The sequence below is a fragment of the Anabrus simplex genome, chromosome 1 (assembly GCF_040414725.1).
Source record: "Anabrus simplex isolate iqAnaSimp1 chromosome 1, ASM4041472v1, whole genome shotgun sequence".
Classification (NCBI taxonomy): domain Eukaryota; kingdom Metazoa; phylum Arthropoda; class Insecta; order Orthoptera; family Tettigoniidae; genus Anabrus; species Anabrus simplex.
The window spans coordinates 429,320,156-429,347,702 of NC_090265.1; the positions used below are offsets into that span (position 1 = coordinate 429,320,156).

A 27,547-nucleotide genomic window follows, 5' to 3' on the forward strand; every position below is an offset into this window, starting at 1 on the left:
CTCTCATAGTTCACTGGCACTGCTGGTGGCTCCAACTAGCCTATGCAATGGCCTCCACAGTATGCACTAGCCATGCATCTTGGTGGGTGTGCTATTTACCAAGTGTTGAGGCAAAAGGCTGGCAACCAGGAATGAGTTAGCTGTAAAATGTATTATGCCCAATAACGGACTATTTATATTGGTATTACATACCACTTAGTCGAGCAGCTCGTCTTCTTTCTTCCAAGTCTTCCCAGCCCAAACGTTGCAACATTTTTGTAACGCTACTCTTTTGTCAGAAATCACCCAGAACTAATCGAACTGCTTTTCATTGTATTTTTTCCAGTTCATGAATCAAGTAATCCTGGTGAGGGTCCCATACACTGGAACCATACTCTAGTTGGGGTCTTACCAGAGACTTATATGACCTCTCCTTTACATCCTTATTACAACCCCTAAACACACTCATAACCATGTGCAGAGATCTGTACCCTTTATTTACAATCCCCCACATGTTAAGTTTGCTTTGTACTCCCTCCTTTGTTTTATCCCATATTACTACATCACCTGTAAACACCAAAGCCTGTGATTCTCCATTTCCTACTCCGGGATGGTACCGGTATCCATAACTGCTATGAATAGAAGAGGTGAGAGGACACTTGCTTGTTGTACTCCCTCAGTTGTGTCAAACTATTCAAGGTATATTTTTCTGCCAGCATCCTCAGGCAAGTAACAAATTTGTTGTACTCCTGCCAGCCCTAAACCTATGTTGTTCCTCTTCTAAGATGAGCTCTACAAGAGCCAATACCATGCAGTTAGACCTTTTAATCTAAATATCAGTCTATTATCTCATCAATCATTCCTATGTATTTGTCTGGAACTCATATACCGGTAGTACCTTTGTTTTGTTTTTATCTTACAGTTAAAATATGGGTTTTTTTCTGATTGGGATAGTTGCTCTGGGACTTAATTTTTTATGGTAAGTTCTCTTCCAGCCAGAGATGTACACACAAGAGGTGCCAGTAATACTTTCATACCACCAATTGATATGCTGTGTTTATATTCGTTGGAAACAAATATCTCTTATAATAAAGTAAAAGTAAAGTAAAACCCCTTTATTGATAAAGACCTTGGTTTAGATATGGAACATGATGAGACTGTATAGGAATTAATGACTTTAATTTCTAGCAATGGATATAATTATTCTGTGAAGTCTAATTTTTTTGAAATGGGTGTTTGTTTTATAATTTTGGAAATAAGAATTCATATGTGCAGAATATCACGATTTATCATATAGCTTAAATGAATGAATGCAAACTAATTATTCTTATTCATTATAACTTTGGCTTCTTATCCTCTTGTATAATATAGTCTACATAGCTATGAAGGTAGATACAGAGATACTTAATGAGTGCGGTACACCATTGTAAATATTAATTTATTATTCTTACCGCAAGTGGTACCCTCATTTCTGCCTCTTCCCTAGTGAGAGTCACAGGTGTGTTGGACATGACACCTTCTGCTGTGCAGTAGATTTCATCAACACATTTAAGGGCTGCTGCACAGCCAGGATAGGGTGTGGTGTTGAGTGGTCCGGTATATGGCTGTTGTGGGGCTGCTGTAGGATATTGGTTGCCTCCATAGGTACCACGATTTGGTAATTGCCCTGGGGTTCCAATAGGTGGTCTGATTCCTCCAGGTTGTTGTTGTCCATATGTATACGTAGGGAAGTTATTGGTTGCTCCTCCTGGTGAGATGTGAATTAGCCCAGATCCTTTGTCTGTTGGAGGAACATGAATCAATCCTGGTTGTTGACTACCAGGTGCAATATGGATTAGACCAGGCTGTGAAGCACCAGGGGTTTTGCCTCCACCACAGACAACATTGGTACCACTGCCACTACAGCCACCTGGAGTATTACTCGGGATAGAACCTGCAGGAAGACGGCAGCAGATCTGATAGCTTAGATCGCAAGTCTGTTGCTGCAACAAAAAATGAAACAATATCAGTAATACTCAAGTATCATACTGTCATTAAGGCTATATACTATGATTAGAAATTTCAAAATACTATCTTTGTCCAGGTACTAATTATGAACACAATAAGGATATTCATACATGTATATGAGACTGATGGTATATGGACAGAAGGGATGTCATACGGACAGTGGTCAGAACACGCCAACTTTCTCTCCTATATAAGATTGCATTTTACCCTGACTCATCAGTCCGGGATTCGACTGTGCTGGTGTGTGAAGGCTCGCCCTTGCTTCCTTTAGCCCACCTTTTTTTTAATGACTTTACCTTGTGTAACGTCCCCTCCCATGCTGCTACTGTCTATGACACACTCATTTTGGACATACCTGGTTCACCGGTTCTCCACACCTTCTCTTCTCGGCATCAGCTGCTGTACTGGTGAGCTTCAACTTGCTCTGGGTCGCCGGTTATGTCACATCACAACGTCACACCTGCTAATCTACATCTCGTGATATTACCAGTACCTTCCACACGCCAACTTTCTCTCCTATATAAGCTTGTATTTTTCCTTGATTCATCAGTCCGGGATTCAACTGTGCTGCTGTGTGAAGGCTCACCCTTGCTTTCTTCGCAGCTTGCTGGTCATGCTGGTTTTAACTGGAACTTTTTCTACAAGGCAGATGGTGAGCTAAAAATGTTAGCCAAATTTTAATATCCTTTCGGCAGCCCTTCAGGGCTTCTTGGAATTTTCGCCTGGCCATTTTAAACTTACTATTCTTTTGTTTGTGCCATGGCAAACAGTGTTCAGATATGAAGATTTTGAGTGGCTGAAAATGCAGTGACTGACTCTGTGGAACGTTCTATCCTTCCTTAGTGTTTTCTCCCTTAGTTTTTTTCTTTTTTCTTTTCCCTTGCGGGTTGAGTTGCGCGTCCTCTTTTCACTTTTCCTCATCCCTATCCTTTTCCCATTCAGGTTCGCTTTCTCTTGGTATTAATTTTCTACTTTGGTGTCATGTGTATTCGATTTTGTATTCATCCTCTGAAAATCTATGTTCAAAACAAATTTGGTGGCTCAAAAACAAAAGAAAACCTAATTAGTTGTGTATTGACTGGGAGGCTGGGAGAATCAGTGAACCAGGTATGTCCAAAAGGAGTGTGTCATAGACAGTAGTAGCACAGGAGGGGACGTTACACTTGCATCTGTTCTCTGAGAAATACCAAAGCTGAGAAGCACTGAAAGTATTTTACAGCCTGTTGTTCTTAAAACTTCTATAATCTGCAAGGTAAATGAAATATTCATTGCCCACATTTGTGGTCTTTCATATAGTGAATTAATAGGGTGAAAGTTTTTATATAACAGTACCGAACTAAATTAAACAAGGAACTTACAAAAATAGCCAATATTGATCCTGGAAGCGAACAATGTATACAAGATTTTAACATTTCTGAAGCAGTTTGTTTCATAGGTATTGGTATTCTACTTTTTTGCATTAAGATAAATTTTATTTGTTCCTCTCTCCATTAGTCCACACTTTGCTTTACACAATTAGAATCACCTGCAAGAATTGATTGTTAGTCATTGTCAAAGTAGCCCTATGCTACAGTGAATTAAAAACATGTAAGGTTAAATGTATGGGGCGGCATGACAGCCGAGTGGCATTGTCTCTTGCTTCTCACCAAAGTCGGTTTGCTTGATATTCTAAACAATGCATGTGAGATTTTTGAAATGAAACGTCACATCTCACTGATTGAAATTCAACATAAGTCTGGAGTTCCCATGGCTATGAACATGATATCAACAGTCACATTAAACTACTACTACTACTACTAAAACCGAGCTCTATAGCTGCAGTCGCTTAAGTGCAGCCAGTGTCTAGTATTCGGGAGATAGTGGGTTTGAACCCCACTGTCAGCAGCCCTGAAGATGGTTTTCCGTGGTTTCCCATTTTCACACCAGGCAAATGCTGGGGCTGTACCTTAATTAAGGCCACGAACGCTTCCTTCCCACTCCTAGCACTTTCCTGTCCATTGTTGCCTTAAGACCTACTTGTGTCGGTGCAACATAAAACAACTTGAAAAAAAACCTACTACTAAATATATAAATATATATACCATTGCATGGAACTGAAGACTACGATGTTCAAATTTCTTGAAATTAATTAACCACTACCATTTCAAAATCTGATTCAGGCATGAACAGACTGGAAAAATTCTTGAAAACTGCATTCAAAAGGATTTCAAACTTTTTGGAAGCATACTAAGGGCCCCCAAAATCAAAGATTTAGAACCAATTTTTAAATCTATGTTAAGGGTTTCTTACTTTAAAGATTGTGAATGCATTAGTTACTCCCATATAGAACAAAATTTGTGTGCTATGGCACTCTATTATGGCAAGTGACTTGCCTTTAAAAGGGCCTAAAAGTCAGTAGATCACTGGTAACTGGTACTTACATTAGAGAACCCTTCTTCAGGGCAAAACACTTGCACTACAGGGTCGCTTAAAACCTGCAGCATTTAAAGGGATGTTAAAAACAAACATATTATTATTATTATTATTATTATTATTATTATTAGTATTATTATTTTGACACCACATTAGATCACTTTAATCAACCCCTTAATTTGTTGATTTCTTGGTAGGAACTGTCCAAGCCATGCGGTCCTTCCAGTACTTCTTCATACGTGTTGATATTTTTGCCCTTTCTTGTAGAGAATATTCAAGTTGGGATTTTCTTCTTTGTTAGTGTAAAGTGGAAAATCACATTTTTAAGTGTTGTGTTTACTTTTTTCTTATCCACAGTGTCATCGGGTATAAGGCCAATTCCTTTCAAATCCTCCCTAATTTATTTTGTACATCTGCATCCAGTTGTAGTATTTTTTGAAGCAAGATGGTACTGCACTAGCTGCTTCAGAAGTTGCGAATCTGGCATTCTCGGGATGTGGCCAAAGTACCCTAGTCTTTTCTTGTGCATGGTATCAGTAATGAATTCTAATTTCTGATATACAGCATTGTTAGGTACCATTCACCATTGCCTGTCTTTTTGATAGCTTTTATTGATACTGTACAAGTTTTTCCAATTTATCTTTCAATCTTCTGTAATCTGTCAGTTTTGATTGTTCATTTAGATGGAATAATGTTTCTGCACCATATGTGGCTTCTGGTTTTATGACTGTATTGTAATGTTTGATTTTTGCATTAATGGATAAGCATTTCTTTTTGTAAGTTTCCCATGTTAATTTTTGTGCCTTAGATTACTTGTTTGCCCTTATCTGAACTGAAGGTTTTTCATTTAAATTATTTGTTATTTAGTCACCTAGATATTTGAATTGTGTTATCATTTTTATTTTAGTATTTTGTATTTCTTTTAATGGTGTCATTATTATTATTATTATTATTATTATTATTATTATTATTATTATTATTATTATTATTATTATTATTATTCCCAATAGGTAAACACTTTTTCCCTACTCATGGGTTAATGACATAGTTCCTAAGCATGTATAATGTGTAGGCTATAAATTGCTCAAATTAGAGCCCGGATTTCCATGCAAATGCATGTTTTTAAATAAGCTAGTTACTGGTACACTTCACAAACTTGGCAAATATTCGTTTTATGGCTTAATGATTCCAAATAACCGTTCTTTATCCCTGCATGTTTGCATGTTTTGACCTTTTAAGGAGGAAATTCATGTACAGTGCATATTTTGAATATTTTGGATTTAACAGCGAATATTTGGACGTTTATACTGCATAATATGACTTCTTCTGACTTTGGCGCATATATAATATTAACTTGCATGAAAGTGCCTTTTATGAATGGTGGTTTGCGGGATTTGGGACTGTTTTTCTATGTTTTACAGTATGTCTGTTATTGAGAGAGAGAATGTATTCCTGGCGTCCTATCTGACAACAAAATATGGTAGAGATCCCATAAACCAATTAACCAAGCACTTTCTTATCTGTCGCTTGAGTAAACGTTGACGTAAGCCGGAAGGCCCCACATCGATCTCTGTAATTCTTAGGAATAAGGTGTCCCAAATATAAATTGCTATAAATTGAACGTTACTAAATGACGGCTCATTTTCTTTTCCATATTGGACGAAATAAACAAAACTTGTACAGTACTACATTTCTGTCTCTGTGAGGCCGCGTTACTGAGATAGCAGCTTACAAACCTTGGTTTTGCACTGAACCTTCCGTTGTCATCCTGTAATTTCCTACCCGAAACTCTCGCTCATCACATGTCTTAGTTATAGCAGCTTCAATCTTTAGCAGCTTTTGAAGAGATCATCATATGCAATCATCGCACGGAGAAGTAGCTGAACAATGATTCGTTCAAATCCTGATTTTGAATTCGCCAAGCTTATAAAAGACGTATTGTGATGAAAAATGCAAAGACGTACAATTTGACCTCATTTAAGTGTACACCTGTCACTTCTTGTGACTCAGAAAGATCATTTTCTGTGCTTTAAAATGTACTGACATATGAAAGAATGAGTTTAAGTGAAGACAATTTGCAGAAATTAGATTTTGTACAATGTTTCAAAAGGAACTTAATTTTGATCGTGCATATTTTCCAGTTTATTGTGCATATTTTGCCATATGATAGGACATTAATGCATGCATATTTTGAGATTTGATAGTGCATGAAAATCCGGGCTCTACGTCATTACCATAGGTCTATTTTCCTAATCGATGTGGGTGACAATGATTGTATTTCAATCAGGGTTTTCTTTTTGTAATACCAGTACCAAAATGGATAGAAATGAGTGATGTCTACAGATCGTCTATTGAATTTGGTATTTCTTCCACTTGGGGCCTTCTCGTACAAGGTTCCTCTCAATAGATTTTTCTTGTCCGACCTACATTGACAAACTATTGTTTTCTTCCGAATAGGTTTACGAGTCCTCAGGAGTATTTTGCAGACGTTCTCTTTCTTAACCCAATAATCTTGATTCTTCGATGAGGCTTACGTCTTCAATTCCTCCGATAGACGGAGGAGCATAGAAGCTAGTATACCGGTACATAGGTGGTTGCCATTGTTGCCGTGGCATCGGAAAATAGTCGACGCAAAACTGTCCACGTTAATTCTAGATAGAACCCCAGCCCAAAAACTTAGACCTATTTATGTTAACATCAATCGCAACATCCTACGCCAGTCTTTTTCGGCATCTCTTGTAGAAAATTAGATTAGGTACCGGTATTGCTGGACCTCTCGATGGAGTCGAAGTGCTTAATGGATGATAATGAGCCATGCGTAAGCTCGCGTGCCTAGCGTATTCCCCAGCCAAGGTCAAGATTCTTTAATACGGCTCTGCGAGAGCATGCCAAGTCAAGGTCTGCTAAATAATCAGCAATACATTCACAGACACCCACTCCGATAGAGAAAGTTGAAAATAAAATTTCACTCATTTTCCTTAATTTTCACTTTCCGCACATGGTGAACTGGAAACTAACGGAGGAAGTAGGTTATTCTTGGAGTACCGGTAATTAAATTCATGGGGATCTATCTGCCTCACTGTCGTTCGAGTCCGCTAAAATCTTTCTCGCCTATATGATCTCGTTCAGCTGGAGTTCCTACAATTTTAGTTTTTCTGCAGCTGTACCCGGTGGAAACAGAACGTCGAAATTTATCCACAAGTCACCGGAGTGTGTTACTTCATATTATGATCTACACATTGCTTTATGGAGCTACTGATTATTATTAGACCCTATTATTATTATTATTATTATTATTATTATTATTATTATTATTATTATTATTATTATTACAAGTTTACTGATGAAACATTCGGGACCAATCCCATATAGCCTATGCTGAAAGTAGGCTATTATGGAACTAACGATGGATAACGAAGACTTCGTCGCTGTTTTTGATCAACTATCTCACTGGTGCACCTTTAGTTAATTTCGAAATGCTATCCTCAGCAATAATTATTTGCACTGAAGAGCCACTAGTTTATTTGAATGTAATCCATGTATCCTTGGTGCAGGAAACATCAAAGCCTTCATTGAGCATTGCTCGTCATTAACAGGCATCGAGTGAAGTTGACCCTGGAACGTTCTAGGAAGCACCATTGTGTCTTCCTATCATTCTTTTAGTCCTTATCAGACTCTTGAATACCAGACAGAGGCGTATATGAGGACTTCCTCTGTTACTTAAGCAGCCAATTTAATTGATAAAACCTCTAAAGAAAAGAACAATAGGATTTTTCGAGAATACACTTAATTATGTTTGGCTTAAGTAAAAATTTTGTCTAAATTAGAACGTACCAAGCTAGATTAAATAAAACTGAAAAATTATAACTTGAGCCTTATACCGAATGAAGATTTCACGGCTTCAAACAACAGGGATTCACAGGACTTTCCATTTGTTACTCCTATCTTCTTCTTAACCTTTAGTGCATTAATTCTAATGTTATCTGTATAGTATAGAATTTTCATATTCTGTTCGGATGAAGCTATTTTATTTTCATTAATTATCGAATAGTATCTTTAACATTTAGTCTAATGCTTAATGTTCTCTTCGGACTGTTTCTCCTAGGTCAAGAAGGTAATCAGTGAATAGCGATGGAGAACTTTATAAATTGTATTTTATGTACGGTTACGGTACAGTATGTAATTTTTATGACTGTTGGCTTCCACTTCTACGTAGAATGTGAACCACGTGGACGTGGGCGTCAATAGCCGTAACTCGAACCTTGGGCATCTTGGTGAAAAGCCAGTCCGTTCGTCACTTCTCTCCTCTTCCTTTGCTGCCATTTACTCCAGGAATCTCCTCGGAGTCCTATTTCACAAACCGGGGCACCGTTCAGACCTAATCGCCAAAAATTATCAGCTGCCTACGCTAGCAGACTCGTTATACTACCAAACGATGCCAAGTATGTACATTACTCATATAATAAGCGTTAAATGGGATAGAGTGATTAGTTCTATGCCCGGCCCCCTTTGCTCTAAGGAATTAAGAAGGTACCGGTACTCAATTTTTTGTTTTGTTTTTGTTTTTGTAGGAAGGCCATATGCCTCTCCAGAAGTGAACATCCCGTTCTTGAACTCAATTTCCTGACTGGAATCTCGACTAGAAGGCCACTTATCATAAACTTACAGTATCTAATAAAAAGTCTGGTTTATGAGATTTTATCTGTTAAATGAATCATAGGAACAGCGCCAAATATACGGTAAAATTCAATTCGCTGCTTACGTTCTTGACGTAGGAAAAACAGACCGAAGAGAGCATTATGCATTAGACTAGATAATATCAAGAATTACTTTGTACTTTGGTATCAACATTTAACCATGATGAGTTGTCGAACTTACAGACTGGTAAAATTGATAAGATACGGACAGACTGAACGAAAACCGAGTGTTTATGAACTCTGTTTCTATCCATCTTATTCAGAAACGACTGTTTCACCCTATCCCTCTCACTCGTCGATTCTTTTACATAATATTGTGACGTCGATTACTCGTTTATGAGATATTCAAAAGAATGATAGTTAAACTAAAAACATCAGCCCAATCTGGTATACATTAAAAGAAACCCTGTTTTCAAGGACGCATTTTCTAATTTTAAGTTTAGATGTGAACATAAATAAATAAATAAATAAATAAATAAATAAATAAATAAATAAATAAATAAATAAATAAATAAATGTAGTTCTCAACACTAGAGTATGAGAGCTCTAGTCTCATTGATTGTGTGCGGTAAAGCCTTGGCCTAGGCCTAGGCCTGTTGATGAATCGGATCAGTATTTGTAACATTGTAGTAGTCACACAGTACAATGGGAAGGATTATAATATCAGATAATCAGATAGGATTAATTCAGGTTTTTTTTACAACTTGCTTTACGTCGCACCGATACGGCGACTATAGGACAGGAAAGGGCAAGGAGTGTGAAGGAAGCGGCCGTGGCCTTAATTAAGGTACAGCCTGGTGTGAAAATGGGAAACCACGGAAAACCACCTTCAGGGCTGCCGACAGTGGTCGAACCCACAATCTCCCGAGTACTGGATACTGGCCGCACTTAAGAGCTGGCCCTGTGGTGTTGGGGTAGCGTGCCTGCTTCTTACCCGGAGGCCCCGGGTTCGATTCCCGGTCAGGTCAGGGATTTTTACCTGGACCTGAGGGCTGGTTCGAAGTCTACTCAGCCTACGTGATTAGAATTGAGGAGCTATCTGCCGGTGAGATAGTGGCCCGGTCTAGAAAGCCAAGAATAACGGCCGAGAGGATTCGTCGCGCTGACCACACAACACCTCGTAATCTGCAGGCCTTCGGGCTGAGGAGCGGTTGCTTGGTAGGCCAAGGCCCTTCAAGGGCTGTAGTGCCATGGGGTTTAGTTTGGTTTTTGGCCGCACTTAAGCGACTGGAGCTATCGAGCTCGGTATTGACATTTCGAGAATGAAGAATGAGTAGTTAAATTGGCCCAATTTTCTGAGAATAGATGAGAAGACTATCTCAAAGTAAGATCGATCACATATTTGTTAGGGAGGCAGGAAGAAAAAGACTACTTATCGAAGAGAAAAGTGGGGGGGGGGGGGGAAAGCAATTTATTATTTTCCAAGACCATATCTTTTGACAGAAAATGAAAATAGTTCGTTTTCTTAAAAAAAAAAAAAGAAAGACAAGGATACTGACCCTTAAACTTGACGACACAACTCAGAGGGTAGGACAAAATACATGGGTTCGCTATCCTTTTGAACTAGATGCCGAAAATTTACCTGATGTCTTATAAAATATTGCATCTACCCTATCAGTAAGGCCCAGATTTTTACGCAATATCGAACTGCGAAATATCTAATATTCATAAAATATGTATTGGTATTAATGCACTAAATTTACAAAAATGTTCGTATATTCCTTTTATTATGACGTATGGTTATGATGTGAGACAATACAATTTGTTTCATATAGGTACCTCCATATTTTATGGCTGATGATGATATCGTTGTTGTTTAAAGGGGCCTAACATCGAGGTCATCGGCCCCATATTTTATGGCAAAGTCATCGTTGTTGCGTTTGATAATTTATATAGTCTACTACTTTCTCATTTTGACACTATTAAATAATCAAAAGGCATAATCAAAATACTTCAAATATTTAAAAATAATGTTTATGCGCTGTAAATCGTGGAGTATATTACATAATGTATTTTGTAGCTAATTTCCTGTTACCGTCATGCCCTGAAAATGATACAAATAAATGTTACTAGATTTTTTAAATTTCGTGTGGCTATTTCTAGCCGAGTGCAGCCCTTGTAAGGCAGACCCTCCGATGAGGGTGGACGGCATCTGCCATATGTAGGTAAATGCGTGTTATTGTGGTGGAGGGTAGTGTTATGTGTGGTGTGTGAGTTGCAGGGATGTTGGGGATAGCACAAACGCCCAGCCCCCGGGCCACTGGAATTAACCAATGAAGGTTAAAATCCCCGACCCAGCCGGGAATCGAACCCGGGAGCCTCTGAACTGAAGGCCAGAACGCTGACCATTCAGCCAACGAGTCGGACATGTTACTAGATGAAGTTAATATAGAAACTGTCTTCAAACCCCTATTAAGTAACACAAATAGTACGGTAACTTTTTTTTTATCGTGATACGTATTGTGTCACCAAGTACTTCTCCATGTTTTCTATTGTGATGTTTTGGCGCTGATCCGATAAAATTCTCTTGTAGGCCGAGAAGGAACGTTCAACATCGCAGGAAATCACCGGTGCATATTTTGAAAGATAAAACTAGCTGGATGAAATATCTTCCTGGAGCTCTTCTTGTTCGCCACTAATGATCTCACAAACAGATGGAGAGCTTGAATAACCTAGATTGCGTTTCAAGACTGTGTTTGTTAGAAACTCTGACCAATGAAAGACAGCTAGCTATCCCAAATTCTGAGAAAGGATTAGTGCTGATGTATGCAGTTGAAGGACTTGGACTTATTGTGTTTCATAGACAAAGGGTTAAAAATCCCAATTTTAAAAGAATTTTAAAGCCAACTTAAGTAATTGAAATGCGAAGAAATTTGCCTATTGTTTTACTAGGTCTATAGTCTGAAAATTAATCGAACTGGCACAATTTTTTGATCAATTACCTAGAAATGTACAAAAATGTTACATTCTTCATATAATATGTAATATTACCAATAATATGTACAGATATGTAAAATGAAACAGGTATAAACGTATCAGGACAATCATTCGCCGACATTTTTCATTCCCATTTGTCAACAAGTAAAAAAATGGAATATGTAATTACATAAAACTCCGGGACCTACTCCTCAGAAACGCATCCTGCCGTGAAATGCAGCCAGTTAAATTAGGTGGCGCCGGAAATATCGAACAGAAGAAAGGTCTACGTGTCCCTGATTACCTGCAGAAAGTTGCGTTATTTTGACTGGGTTGTTTTACTACACCGACTACACCCATCTCATTGACCGGACATTACGCCATCCAACTTTCACTAGCTTGTTCAGTCTCAGCAAAATCCATACAATAGGAAATCATTAATTTTGATAATTACCAATATATCAAAAAGCACTTGGACGATTCCTTCATTTCCACGTCATTTCTGTTCTACATGCATATAATAATGTAAAATGACTGGAAAGGTGGATTTCAACCAAGGAAATAAAGGAAGATATTTGAATTGTTTCATTTTTTAAGACATCACTGAACTTAACGCAGTATAGGTTTATGTTCAACTGAGAAGGGAAATGGAATCAAATTCCATTCTAGGGCATCTTTAAGTATATTTCTATTACTGTATTTTCCTATTCAATTTCAGATGAATACCGGTATGATACGTACAGTAGCATAAATAGGGCAGCCACCCTTCATTGTTCCTCATCCTACACCCCAATTCATAACAAAAAACACTTGTATGGGCACATAATATGTCATCAGTCAGAATTCACACACTATACGGAGCTATTTACCACGATGATCTTAATTAAAACAAATATAATTTTATGAAAGAGAGGACACTCACAAACGGCGTTTTCAGCAAAGTTTATTCAAAAGTCACTTCTGATAGTTGTCATGAGGAAATGTTCTGAGAGAAGAGAAGTAGCTTCCAATTTTCTCTAGGCTATCCTTAAGTAGTTTTCCATGATTTTTCCACTTCACTACCATGCGAATGTCTGGATGTCACCCAACATGTAGACTATGGCCACTCCATTTTTAATATTACAACTCTCATATAAGGTGAATGTGTCAGGTGAATATCATTTTTGGGTCCTAAAACTCGCCACAAAGTAATTTTCCATTCATATCAAAACAGGTTAAATTCTCAGGTTTAAAAAGATCCTATAACTACATCTACACAGTCTGAAATTATATGAATAAATATATATTTAAAAAAGGAATATTTGAGTCATTACTTACGCCACTTCGAGCCTGAATCTGTCCTTGACCAGACTGCAGCACCTCTCCATTGCGGCACAGATGTTTGGCCACGCACACGGCTCCTGGTCCAGAGCAAGTGACGACTTGTCCTGAGGGCTTCGAACCACTCAAGAAGGGGTTGCTGGGATAACTTGTTCCAGGAGCACTAGGTCCTGCAGGACTTACAGGGCTTCCAGGACCTCCAGGGTATCCAGGACTTCCAGGGGTACCAGGACCTCCGGGGTATCCAGGGCTTCCAGGGGTACCAGGACTACCAGGACCTCCGGGATATCCAGGGCTTCCGGGACTACCAGGACCTCCGGGGTATCCAGGGCTTCCAGGGGTACCAGGACTACCAGGACCTCCGGGATATCCAGGACTTCCAGGGGTACCAGGACCTCCGGGGTATCCAGGGCTTCCAGGGGTACCAGGACTACCAGGACCTCCGGGATATCCAGGACTTCCTGGGCTACCAGGACCTGCGGGGTATCCAGGACTACCGGGGTACCCAGGGGTGCCAGAACCTCCTGGATATCCAGGGCTACCGGGAGAGCCAGGAGTACCAGGACTTCCGGGATATCCCGTACCACCAGGGTATCCAGGACCACCAGGGCTTCCAGGTGTTCCTGGACTTCCCGGACTGCCAGGGCGTACTCCACCGAGGAATGGATTTCCGGACAAATCTACGGTACCAGTGTCACCACAACTAGTGCTGCCACCTTTGACACCCCCACATCCCGCAGGTTTGCTAGGACCTGGGTACACAGCAGAACTGCCACTGCTGAAGGGCGAACCTTTGCCGGTTTGCCACCAGTAGTTTCCTCCATTCGTTGAGCCTCCAAAGCCCTGTCCGCTACTACTTGAGAAACTACCAGAGAAACTGCTTGAACCCGTTCCCAGGCTGTTGTCAGGTAGCGGGGTGCTACTACTGATGCTGGGGAATGTACTGGAGCCAATGATGCTGTTATCGGGCAAAGGAGTACCGCTAATGTGTATTAAATGGTCGTCTGAGCCAGGAGCGGGCGTCGAGCTGGTAGGCTTCTTGTGTTTGCGTGGTGGCCCGTAGCCCTGGGCAGCGATGGGAGCTGTAATAGCAGCCAGCACCAAGAGTGCCGACAAGAAGAAGGGAGGAGACATTGTCTCGGCCTGCAACACAGAGAAAGCAACGATATTTCACTTAAGTGGTTCGTGCAGTTTCAAAAGAATATGTGAAAGAGAAAAGATGACGTCTAGTACCGGTACACAATCTCGTTAAAAACTATTTATACATTAATGCTTTGTTATTAACGGTCATGTTTGATCGAACAAATTCTGTTTTAAAAGGATGTAAGTTAGATCGAATTTTGACGCTTTGATCAAATTTTCAATTTTTTCACTGTCCCACATACAGGCTCACCAGCTGTCTGCATATTCAGTAATCTATTAATTATTCGTTTAGAAGGGTACTTGCTATAAATTTGTCATATGATCAAGCCAAATCTCAGTTGAAATGTAGTACAAATAAATGAAGAAAAAAAAAAACTTGCTCTGGGATTTGGTATCAAATTATGTTTTATCCACAAGAAAACCTTAATATATAACAATGCTATTGTATCGTAACAAATACTACACAATTGTAAAGCAAAAGATGTACCTTCGAATACTATGGTCTGCTCTTTTTAATGGTCTGAGGACTTTTATGAACTGATTAAATTGTGTCATTGAATAACAGAAAAAGAATGGGACATTATTTAATAAAAGAAGGAACAGTAACCAGTAACAGTAACATAAGGCATTCCGTCATAACGTTCCTTAATATTATTTTATTATTAAAACTTGCAAGTTGTGGTCAGGAAGACTGTGCTGGGACGGAGTAGTTAGCTTAATATAATAAGTACATGATATTATTAGGCAAATACATTAAGTTGCGAAAAAAGCGCAATACCTGGATTATTCGGAGAAATGCAATTTAATGCACTAAAAGGGTCCTTGCAAAATAAACATCAAAATAAGTTTTATACAGATGTACCGTATCAGCGTTATTGATTATTGTCACAAAAACAATAAATGAGAGCCTCTAAAACAATATAGCTTTGAATTTTCAGTTTGAATTACTGAACACAGCACCCTCCGGTATCTTTAGCACCGGGCAACACGCCCCCTTGCATTGATGAGTGCCTGAATTCGTCTTGGCATACTATCCACTAGTTGGTCGGAATTGTCCTACTCCTCAATGATGATTCGGCATAGATATCGCAGAGTGGTTAGTGGGACGTGACGTCCATAAATAGTCTTCTTTAATTTATCCCAGCCATGTTCGAAAGGGTTCATGTCCGAGTAAGATGCTCTAGTTGAGCGATAACGTGATCACGATGGATGTGCGCATTATCGTCAATTAAGACAAATTATCCTCCAAAAAGCTGGCGATACGGTGTCACTATGGGTCGGAGGATGTCCTCCCTGTACCATACAGCCGTAACGCGTCCCATGATGCCTAGTTTTGAAAACTGGGTCTCGTCATGGGCGTCAGGTGTGAAGTTGTGCCTCGTACAGCCTGTTTCTTGCGGTTTGACCGTAAGAATGGCTGTGACCTGAGGCTGCCTGAATATCAAGCATGCTGACATTGCATTCAGGGTTCCTTCGAGCTAAAATTCGAAGGTAATGTTTATTGACTGCAATCATAACCCTTGGATGACCTGTGTGAGGTAAGTTATCATCAGTTCTTATCCCCCTGTAACGTTTCCAGGTTTGATCCACATCACTTCGATTACGGTCCACACGTCGAGCAACTCCCCTTGACGACCATCCTTTTTGATGTAAGTTAATATGAGTATACGTACGCATTCACCTGTCAACATTCCACGTCGTGTCATCCTAGACTACATTGATTAGAACAAGCCTCTAATGCTTCCGCACTACTACTACTACTACTACTACTACTACTACAACTTCAACTTCAACTGAAATACTGCCTTCCATTTGAGCGTGGCGTTCTGTCTGTGGGTTGGGGGTACGTGCAGTTGTGAATATGTTGACAAACGTCCTAAGGATCGCCTTTCCGGTCTATATACAGTGGGACAGGCCAAGATACCAATACTTTTCTTTCTTTTTTTTTGCTAGTGGCTTTACGTCGCACCGACACGGATAGGTCTTATGGCGACGATGGGATAGGAAAGGCCTGGGAGGTGGAAGGAAGCGGCCGTGGCCTTAATTAAGGTACAGCCCCAGCATTTGCCTGGTGAAAATGGAAAACCATCTTCAGGGATGCCGACAGTGGGATTCGAACCCACTATCTCCTGGATGCAAGTTCACAACCGCGCGTCTCTAACCGCACGGCTAACTCGCCCGGTAAGATAACAATACAGTTACGTGACACACGTTTGTTGGTGTGTATATCTCCATAATTTTTGAAAGTATAATTCATTACACCTTGGCTGAGGCAACAACCTTAATGCTCACAATACGAAAACAAATTAAACCCGAAGGAGCTTTACATTTTTTCGATATACCTATTCGCCCCCCCCCCCCTCTTTTTTGAGCTCGTGTCTGGCGGTGTTTTTAAAGGCTCTGCAAACTTTTCATTTAGTGTTATATGAGGTTCTGTGACTGAGAGTTGCTTTCAAGGTGACTTTAAGTACGTAAGATGTAATACCAATATAACCGGTCCGTTATAGGACATTATAAATTTTCCGTATAACTCATTCCTGGTTGCCAGCGTTTCGCCCCATTGTGCTAACTTGGGCTCATCAGTTGGTAAATAGCACACCTACCAAGACACATGCCCAGTGCATATACCACGGAGGCCACTGCGTAGACTACTTGGAGCCACCGGCAGTGCCAATGCACTATGAGAGACTTTGTCTCGTTCTCAAAAATTGTTGCCTGCCAGGCCATCAGGTTCCCTACGGGAATCAACATCTATATCATACGTAAGATGTTGCAAAATCTGTAGCACAAATTGATGATGTACCTAGCTTCCGTTATGTTGCGAATATGCTAGTAACATCACCCGCCACAAGTGTGCACCGAGCTGTGAGGCGTTAGCGAGAGCGGACGGACTAAAGAAGGTGCGTACCGTCAATATTAGTGAGTGAACAGTCGTAAGAAGACTGAGAGTAAGATCTGTCTTCAAGAGGGCCTTTTACTGCCCTCCTAGTAGCCATGCCAGCATCGGTTAACCCGTCATCAGGTAACAGTCTACGCTTCCTTAAACTGCATCTGTGCTGCATTTACCAGATCCCACACGTCCCTAACTATGTTGGTACCTATACCTACTTCCCTTATGTTATTGGTACCAACGTGAAACACTACCACCTTCTCCTTTCCTTCAACTATATAGCGTGACTTTCACTCCTTACTAAAATATATCGTATTTACTGAGTCGAGACATTGGAGATGAACCACTCCAAGAGACAGCAATGATTCTTCAGCCCACCATACGGCTTCCGAAAACAGTACAACTGTTACTGTTAAAGCAGCTCACTGGAACGAGAAACTTTTATATCAATCTGTCTCTGTCAATCGGGCTGAGTGGCTCGGATGGCAGAGAGTTCAAGTTGGCGGGTTCCATCCGCGCTTGCTCTGGTGCTGCTTGAAGGTGCTAAAATACGCCAGTCTCGTTAAACCAATTGAGAAGCTATCTAATACAAGATGCAGCGGAGCCGGTCTCAAAAGCCAATCAATAAGGCTGACCACGTGGCACTCCAGTATCTGTAAGCCGTCGGTCTGAGCAGCAGTCGCCTTGGCAGGCCAAAGTCCTAAAGGACTGTTCCACCACGGTTTCCTTGTAGTCATGGAAATGGAACTAGCACGGTACCGGCAAGTTTCATCCAATCCTGTTCTAAAATAAAAGACAGTCTTGCAGTGTCTTATTTATGGCACTTGTTAATCTCAGTAAGTGCTCACCTCCATTGGGGGTGTGTCTGAAAGAAAAAAAAAACCTGCACCACTTCCGGACGAGGTGATGAGTTTCTCTTACCTCGCTAAGTAATGTAACTGTTTGTGTGTAATACAAATCAAGTGTTGGTTCTTAGCCAGACGGCGTAGTGCACACCGTCCACTATGTGGGAAGCGTCAAGATTATATCTGCTCTTCACTTAATTGCGGGAAGCTGTATGTAGTGCCTGGGTGTCAGTCGCGTGGAAAGCGAGTGATGGGATGACCTGATAGAATCACTGTAAACTTCTCTAAATTACTGATTCACAAGACATCTAGAATCGTAAGTGCAATATTTATACTTGATTTACTAAATCCGAAGCTTTATTGAAGTATGCGCTGTGTGCTTACGGACTTGTTTACGTGACTGCTTTAGCTTACAAGTTCGTACGTTAGCGTTAGTAGTAAAATAAAGAAAGAGCTCCTGTGAACTAATTTATTTTCACATATAATGCTCTTTGACTGAGTTGATTAATCATTATAATAACTCATCCCTAGGGACCGGTTGTATGATAGTTTCCTTCAGAGTTTCAAGGAACTGTCGGAGACAATGGCATCTTCAATATTGTCATGAATTCAATATGGAGCGCGTTATTTTAACAATTTGAAATATTAATAGAAACATTTAGTAACTAATCTCGAAGTATAATACTGCTACCACATTACTAAATCCATTTTAAAATACATTCAAACATTTCTTAAGAATGACTTTTGTCATATCGCTGGCTTTCGTGTCTCTAAATTATTATTCTTCTACCGCTTTTCCATCACCTGTGGGATCGCGGCGGTGAACTGTGTCGAACATGTGGATTTCACCCTGTTTTACGGCCGAATGCCCTTCCTGACGCCAATCCTGTGTGGAGGGATGTAGTCACTATTGCGTGTTTCTGTGGTTGTTGGCAGTCTGATGTGTTGTGTTGTGTGAATATGAAGACGAGAGTGTTGGGATAAACACAAACACCCATTCTCTGAGCCAGAGGAATTAATCAACCGCGATTAAAATCTCCGACCCGGCCGGGAATCGAACCCGGGACGTGTGAGGCGAAGGCCTCAATGCTGACCATTTAGTTAAGGAGTCAGACTTTGTGTTTCTAAAGTGACGTATAAGTAATAATTTCGTAGGGCTATTACAGCTGGATGCCAACCTTTTAAGGCAGTCCCTTCGATAAGGGTGAGTGGTGTCTGCTGTGTATGGGAAACTACGTGTTATTGTCGTGAAGGATAGTGTTGTGAGGGGTACTTGAATTACAGGCATGCGGGGTAGGAAAATACTTAGTCCCTGAGTCAAGAGAATTAACCGTTTACGACAAAAATATACCACGAACTAGCTGGGAATTTAACCCAGAACCCCCAGGCTCGAAGGCGAAGACACTTATCACTCGGCCACGGAGCTGGACAATTGATACATAGAAATGTCTGTAATAGAAAAGTAATTTTGTGCGTGTATTATTCCCTGTTTCTGTCACATTTAATCTTGACAAATATCTACTTCAAGTCCTAAATAATATCAGGAATGATTCTATTTATATTTATATACTTCTATGTAGGAATAAACAATACCAGTGTAGTCCAGTTGGTTATTGCTCGCTTTCTGAATTCAAGGTTTCGTATTCAAACCGCTGGTGCAGACGGTTGCATTTAAAATAAATCCATGTCCGTAGCTTTGCTGTCACATTAAAGAACACCGGGTCTTTGGCACATCTTAAGACCAATAAAAATAGAAAGATTAAATAAATTTCGCAGAATATAATATAGCATATAAAATGAACCTAGACTGTATAATGTATTCAAATTGTGCCATACAGCACAGTACAGTACAGGGACTATTGTCACACAGGTTATCAGACGGACTTCACTTACGGTACAGTTAACTAGAATACCACACAGTCAGAACCCTCATGATGTGAAATAACACAACAACGGTGTGGTTGAAAGTTATAAACTGAATAAATATGATCTATGAGAGATACTGCAGAATGTTACACTTCCTTCTTTGTTATTTCTAGATCTCAAGGATGCCGTCAGTACTGAGTTTTGTACTTTCAAGGTATATTTAAATTGTTATGGTTTGATAAATGATGAACGAAAATATAACAGGAAAAACATACATTTTACAAGTTGTGGGGCCCTGAGAAAATCAATGTATTTAAAATCTCTCCTATATTTAGGTAGACCCTTGTGGTTAGATGGCAGGGAGGCGCATTCGAAACCGGGTGACCTCGGGTGAGATTTGTCATGGAGTAATAAGGGCATCCGGCCATAAAACTCCCTGCCAAGTCCTACACTGAGAAGGTGACGTAAACAACATGGCTAAACAGCTGTACTACTCATACGTTCAAATTAAATGCCGACAGGACTGGAAAGATGCACTATTGTGAGATCTTAAAACAGAAACCAACATTTCACAAACATATTGATTTACTTTCTCTCAATGTATGTAGTCGAAGTGACCTATAATTCCATGGAAATTACCCCATGTAGGAATAAAATATATCGATTGCCAAGAATTGTATTCAAGTTGACAGTTACCGGACTGTCACTTTGTCAGTCTCAAGAAACAAGTCTCTCGTAAAGCGAAACCTTATTTTATGATTATCTCCCCGTGCATGTCAAACGAATTGCTACGATTTAGCAGCGGGCGACCCACAGAGAGGCCGTCGGACTAACCTTTCTTCCCGGAATCGTCTCAACATGATAATACAAATTACATATTTCACGGTACATAACCTCTGATCGTGATTCACTCCTGTCATTTGAGGTTAAACAGTGCTCTCGGCAGTGTTTAAACATAACCGGCTGAACATCGGTTTTAGACAGTGTCTAAGTGATAAATAACGTCTCTGCAATACGGCAGCCATATTTAGGCATTGTTTAACCGTAGTCATCATCTAAATGCCGTTTCTGCAATCGGCCCATAGGATTTAATCGAAGAGTAGGGGAAGAAGGGGTCTGGTAGATAAAGCCATGACTGTCAGAGAAGAGAAGATATAGGGTACTGTAGGATATAGTGTTTACGTAGAAATCGAAAGGTAGTTCAAAATAGGGTGGCATAGAGGAGAGCTGCATCGAAGTCTGTGAACTGTTGACCCAAACATAAACAACAATAGGAAAGGGGAGGCATAATGGAATTTTCAGTCAAACTAAAAAGAGCGGAAAGTATTCCAGTTCAAACTAACTGCAAATAATAAGCTACGCTATCTACCCACTTTTTAGGCAACGTACACAATGTAGAAGCAAAGCAAAATTGTAAGATTACATGACTGTTGATACCGTGATAAGAACCATAGGATCTCCCCAGGATAAAGTATAATGTTTCAAGATTAGCTGATCTACATTTTTGACACGTTCCTATAACCCCACTGATATTGATAGCTCCCAATCGAAATCTATTCCATTCGCCAAGTTGTTTCCAAGGAATCCCTCGCCTATCAAATTGGTCAAACAAGTTTGAGGCTTGCTTAAAATATACTACTACTACTACTACTACTACTACTACTACTACTACTACTACTACTACAAAAGTGTTCATTCCTAGACGGTGCCGCCGTCTCTCAGGCCAGGGAGATTTGTTTAGGAGGTGTGAATTGCGGAGAAGGTGAGGTGTGTGCGGCCGTGAAACTGTCCCGGCATTCGCCGTAGTGCAGGAGAATAGAAACCCACGGAAAACCATTCTCAGGACAGCCGACGGGCGGAAACCAGCCCCTCCGCTTCCCTAATGTAGAGCCGCAATGCTAGTCAAACTAACCCCTTTTCAGCCAAAGCCTACTCTACTAGGTCAAACATATTTTGAGATCGGTAAATTCTGTGAAACAGGATGCTACCCTATTTACAGATGGTCCCAGTGAGAATCCCGCCCCTAGTGGGTTAGGGACCCCTAGTGGGTTAGGGACCAACAGTGGATTGTACTAGTCCTAGCCTCCTGAGCATAAGGTGGACCATGGCTCAAACTATGTCCCAGATGCCCACTTGTATCCCGATTCTCAGGACCACTTACTATGCCCCTCATGGTTCACGAACTAGGAACTAGGACGTGACTACAGTAAATCACATCATGAACCAGATAGCCTTGGTCAAACGGCAGGGAAACCTTTCTGGATAGTGAAACATCCACAGCCTGTTTCCAGTCATTTGACTCGGTCAAGAATGGAATGAATGAAGCCCCATCTAGCGGCGAGGATATGAATTGTGCCGGCTGCCGAAGCTTGTCGCACTCCTCTTGGGCAATGATTAATGACTGACAGATGAATTTAACTGATATTGGAGTGTGTTGCTGGAATGAAAGAAGACAGGGAAAACCGGAGTACTGGGAGAAAAACCCGTCTCGCCTTCGCTTTATCCAGCACAAATCTCACATGGAGTGACCGGGATTTGAACCGCGGAACCCAGTGGTAAGAGGCCGGCGCGCTGCCGCCTGAGCCACGGAGGCTTATTTTCTGGATAGTAATAAAGAATTTTAGAGAGGTAGGAGGAAAGGAAATTTTGGGTAAATAAGGTGAACTCATGTAGATACCACGGAATGGCTAAATATATAGTCCGGCTACTTGGCTCAATGGCACCATAGTTGCCTTCAGTTCAGAGGGCTCCGGTTTCGATTCCAGGCCGGAGATTTTAACCTTAAACAGTTAATTCCGGGGGTCTGGAAGTTTGTGCTGCCCCCAACATCCCTGTAATTCACACACCACACACAACACTGCCCACCACCACAATAACAAGGAATTTTCCATACACGACGAATGCCGTCCATCCTGGTCGGTGAGTTGCACCAGGCTAGCAATAACCACACGAAGTTATTGTATACTGGACAGGTGGAAGGAATATTTTTTTAATGTTCCCAACGTAAAAGGAAATATTTCTGTTGACATCGCAAACAACCGAGCTCATACAGAAGAGGACGATATTAGTGAAATTATGCTTGAGGAAGTGGAAAGGATGGCAAATAAACCCCATTGTCATAAAGCAGCAGGAAAAGATGAAATTAGACCTGAAATGGTGAAATATAGTGGGTAGGCAGGGATGAAATGACTTCACAGAGTAATACGATTAGCAAAGAATGTTCGTAAGGTCCCTTCTGATTGGACGAAAGCGGTAATTGGATTCATCTATAAGCAACGGAAAGGAAAGAATGCAACAACTATCGAGGTATTTTATTGATCAGTGTACCAGGCAAGGTGTTCACTGGCATTTAGGGAGGGAGGGCGTGATCAGTGGTTGAAAGTAAGTTGGACAAAAACCAGTGTGGATTCAGAACGCAGAGGGGCTCTCAGGATCAGATTTTCAGTATGTGCCAGGTAACAAAAAAATGCTACAAGAGGAATATATAGTTATGTTTACCTTTTGTAGATCTAGAGAAGGCATATGACAGAGGAACGAGGAAAAAAGATGACAGCCGTACTGAGTGACTTTCAAGGGTCTATTATTAAAAGCAATCAGAGGCATTTATGTTAAAAATTGTGTTACAGTGAGAATTGATAGTAGAATGAGTTCTTGGCTCAAGGTACTTGCAAAGGTTAGACAAGGCTGTCATTTTTTATATGAAATAGGGAACGTATAAAGTGGTATGGAGGGATTCATTTAGATTGAAATGTAGTACGTAGTTTGGCCCATTCCGACGAATTAGTCTTAACGGCACGCTGTGATGAAACCCTTCAATGTGATAGCTTGGAACTTGAAAATGGGTGTAGCGAGTATTATATGAAAATTAGCCTTTCCAAAACCAAATAAATGGCATTAGAGAAGAAGCGTAAGAGAATTGAATGTTAGGTTGGAAATACACAACTAGAACAGATCGATCATTTCAAGTATTTAAGATGTACAGTATATTCTCTGAGGATGGTAGTATAATAAGTGAGATTGAATCAAGGTGCAGCAAAGCTAATGCAGTGAACTAGCAGCTGCGATCAAGTCAGCACAGGAACGAAACTACCTTTGCACTGGTCTGTTTTCAGACCAACTTTGATGTTCTAGAATGAAAGCTGGGTGGACTCAAGTTCTTATTCAAAAGTTAGAAGTAACAGACATGAAGGTAACGAGAATGATCGCTGGTACAAACAGGTGGGAACAGTGGCAGGAGGGTGCTCGGAATGAGGATATAAAAACTATGTAAGGAATGAACTCGATGGATAAAATACGGATTAATCGGATTCCGTGGTGGGTTCATGTGAGGCGAATGGAGGACGATAGGCTACCTAGGAGAATAATGGACTCGGTCATGGAGGGTAAGAGAAGCAGAGGGGACCAAAACTACGATGTTTATATTCAGTTTCTAATGATTTAAGGATAAGAGGTATGGACCTGAACGAGGTCATAGAGCTAGTTGTGAATGGGGGATTTTGGAGACGTTTAGTGAATTCACAGAGGGTTGCAGACTGAACGCCGAAAGGCGTAACAGTCTATTATGAGAATGTACGTATACTACAACTAACCGGCATCGTGGTTTAGAGGTTGCGAGCCCGCCTCTTACCCGGACGCTTCGAGTTCGATTCCCAGCCAAGTCAAGGGTTGTTTTACCTGGAACTGTTAATGCTTCGACGTCAACTCAGGCTACGTGAGAACATTTGAGAAGCTCTCTGACAGATAGATAGTGGCACCTATCTAGAGAGCCAAGAATAACGTCCATGAGGATTCGTAGCGCTGATTACGTGTCACCTCGTAATCTGTAGACTTGCGGGATGAGCAGCGGTCGCTTGGTAGGCCAAGATACATCAGGGCTTTAGCACCATGGAGTTTGTTTATTTCTTTGTTTTATACCTACAATCACGCTAGAAGTGAAGAGCAGACAGAGAAGGTGTGCTTGTTCTTCAAACGACATTAACGCTTGCCGTTAGGTTAGTTAACCTAATGTGTAGTTCTAACGAAAATTGAACATCAGTAGCAAGATTATTTGTCTTATTTTCTGATGAGCTAAGGTGCTAGTAACAAGAATTCTGTTTTTAAATACCGGTATTGAAATAATTGGTTGCGTGCGATAGCAAGCAATTACTAATTTCCTCAGAATCCGAGACAAGAACAGCTGATCTCTTGCCTATTAGAAGTCCAAGCACATCTGAAGCGTAGGTTGACCATGCCGTCACTGTTAGCTTATGAGCTCATACGACAGTTTCCTCAACATTACAACTGCATGTTTCTCTTCTGGTACCTTACGGTTTGTGCCACTGTTTATAACAAATTCATTTAACTTATGCTTCAGTAAGACGCTTCATCTTATTTTCGAGAGTAATCAAAAACAAGAATTAGCAGTTCTGAATTTGAAAGTTGACAATGATGGAAGTTTTATGTCGATTCTGAGTTTTCCCCACTCTTCTTTTCAATCCACCGCTCAGGTGTACGGGTTGTCTGGCTTAATGGTCAGCGTCAAGGTGTTTGATTCAGAAGGTTTCGGGTTCGATCCCGGCTCAGTCCGGTAGCATTTGAAGGTACTCAAATACACCAGCCTCATGTAGGCAGGTTTTCTGTCGCTTAAAGTAACTCTTGCGGAAACCAATTCGGCACCACGACGTTTCGAAAAACCGTAAAATTAGTTAGTGGAAAGTAAAATCAATACAATTGTAAAATAATAACAGTTGCTACTACTGAAAATGAAAATCCACAACCTGTTTCCAGTCATCCGACCGGATCAGGAATGGAATGAATGAAGCCCCCATCTAGCGGCGAGGATAGGAAATGTGCCGGCTGCCGAAGCCTGTCGCACTCCTCTGGGGCAGTGATAAATAACTGACAGATGAGATGTTAATGGAGAGTGTTGCTGGAGTGAATGAAGACAGGGAAAACCGGAGTACCCGGAGAAAAATCTGTCCCACCTCCGCTTTGTCCAGCACAAGTCTCACATGGAGTGACCGGGATTTGAACCACGGTATCCAGTGGCGAGAGGCCGGCACGCTTCCGCCTGAGCCACGGAGGCTCAACAACTACTACTACTACTACTACTGTACTACTACTACTAATAATAATAATAATAGCCGGTCTGAGAATCTCAGCGCTGGCCTTCTGAGTTCAAAATGGTCGGTTCGATCCCAGTTCAATCTGGTGGTTTATGAAGGTGCTCAAATACGCGTCGGTAGAATTATTGGCACGTAAAGGTACTTCTATGAGACAAAATTCTGACACCCTAGCTTCTTCTAAAACCCGTAAAGGTAGTTAGTGGGACGTAAAGCCTATAATACTATTATTATTATTAATAATAATAATAACAATAATGACATATCCGGGTTACCTCAGAACATATTATAGTCTAATCAATGATCGCTAAGGTACGACTACATCAAGAACAAGGATTTTGACCGAAAAATCCCCCCTCCCAAATATGTTCCACCGAGCTCGATAGCTGCAGTCGCTTAAGTGCGGCCAGTATCCAGTATTCGGGAGATAGTAGGTTCGAACCCCACTGTCGGCAGCCCTGAAGTGGTTTTCCGTGGTTTCCCCATTTTCACACCAGGCAAATGCTGGGACTGTACCTTAATTAAGGCCACGGCCGCTTCCTTCCAACTCCTAGCTCTTCCCTGTCCCATCGTCGCCATAGATCTATCCGTGTCGGTGCGACGCAAAGCTACTAGCAAAAAAAAAAAAAAAAAAAAAAAAAAAAAAGCAAATATGTTCCGATAACTAAAGCAGTCGCTCAAATAACACGGCTATTACTTCAGTGAACAAAGGCAGGAGATGACAATAGTTAGAATGCTTCTTTGGAGGCAGGGGGGAGGAGGTAGGTGTATTATCGATATTAACTAGGTATTATGTGGACACTAGAATAGGTCAGAAATGTTTAAAAAATGACAACATGGAATATGGTTTGATAATGTTATTGAAAACGTATACATTTAACCGGCAGAATAATTTGCGAGCAGAAAAACATGAAATAATTTCACGATATCAATTGAATGGATTTGACGTACCTTTAATATCTTATTAAGCCACCAGCGATGAGGTTATAGTCTAATCACCCCTACGATACAAGCACTGAACCACTCACACCTATATTGTGACGATACGTACGAGATGTGCCTGTTTTATACCAAGCACATCCTGGCTGACGGGGGCGTGGCTTGTTGCCTGGCGACGACGCTGCTGACTTATACCTGGTGGGTTCCTCCCGAAGACCTTGGGAATCTTCTCTGCTCAGTGTGTAGGTTGAATGTCACAGGCAGCAAGGCTTACGCTTTCATTGCTATGTATTACTAATTTCATATTTCTCAACTTAGCTCTGTGAATCAGTGCCCTTGTTCTTTTCACCAATACAAGTAAAGAAAATACCTGGAATGTTTCAGCATAATATATACACAACATCTTCTGAAACTTTTAATATCTACAACGGC

At 40.7% G+C, this 27,547-nt stretch overlaps 1 protein-coding gene across 2 annotated transcripts in view; it reads right to left on the reverse strand.

Annotated features, from left to right (window-relative positions):
* Positions 1-27,239, reverse strand: part of LOC136856901 (collagen alpha-1(III) chain) — a 38,934-nt gene extending 11,695 nt beyond the window's left edge. For both annotated transcript variants that reach the window (XM_068224998.1, XM_067135128.2), the window contains exons 1-3: positions 27,128-27,239; positions 13,329-14,474; positions 1,431-1,961 (exon numbers count right to left, since the gene is read on the reverse strand). In XM_068224998.1, coding sequence (XP_068081099.1) covers positions 1,431-1,961; positions 13,329-14,465 — 1,668 coding nt within the window. In that variant the 5' untranslated portion in view covers positions 14,466-14,474; positions 27,128-27,239. The remainder of the gene's footprint in view (positions 1-1,430; positions 1,962-13,328; positions 14,475-27,127) is intronic.
* Between the last annotated feature and the right edge of the window lie 308 nt (positions 27,240-27,547).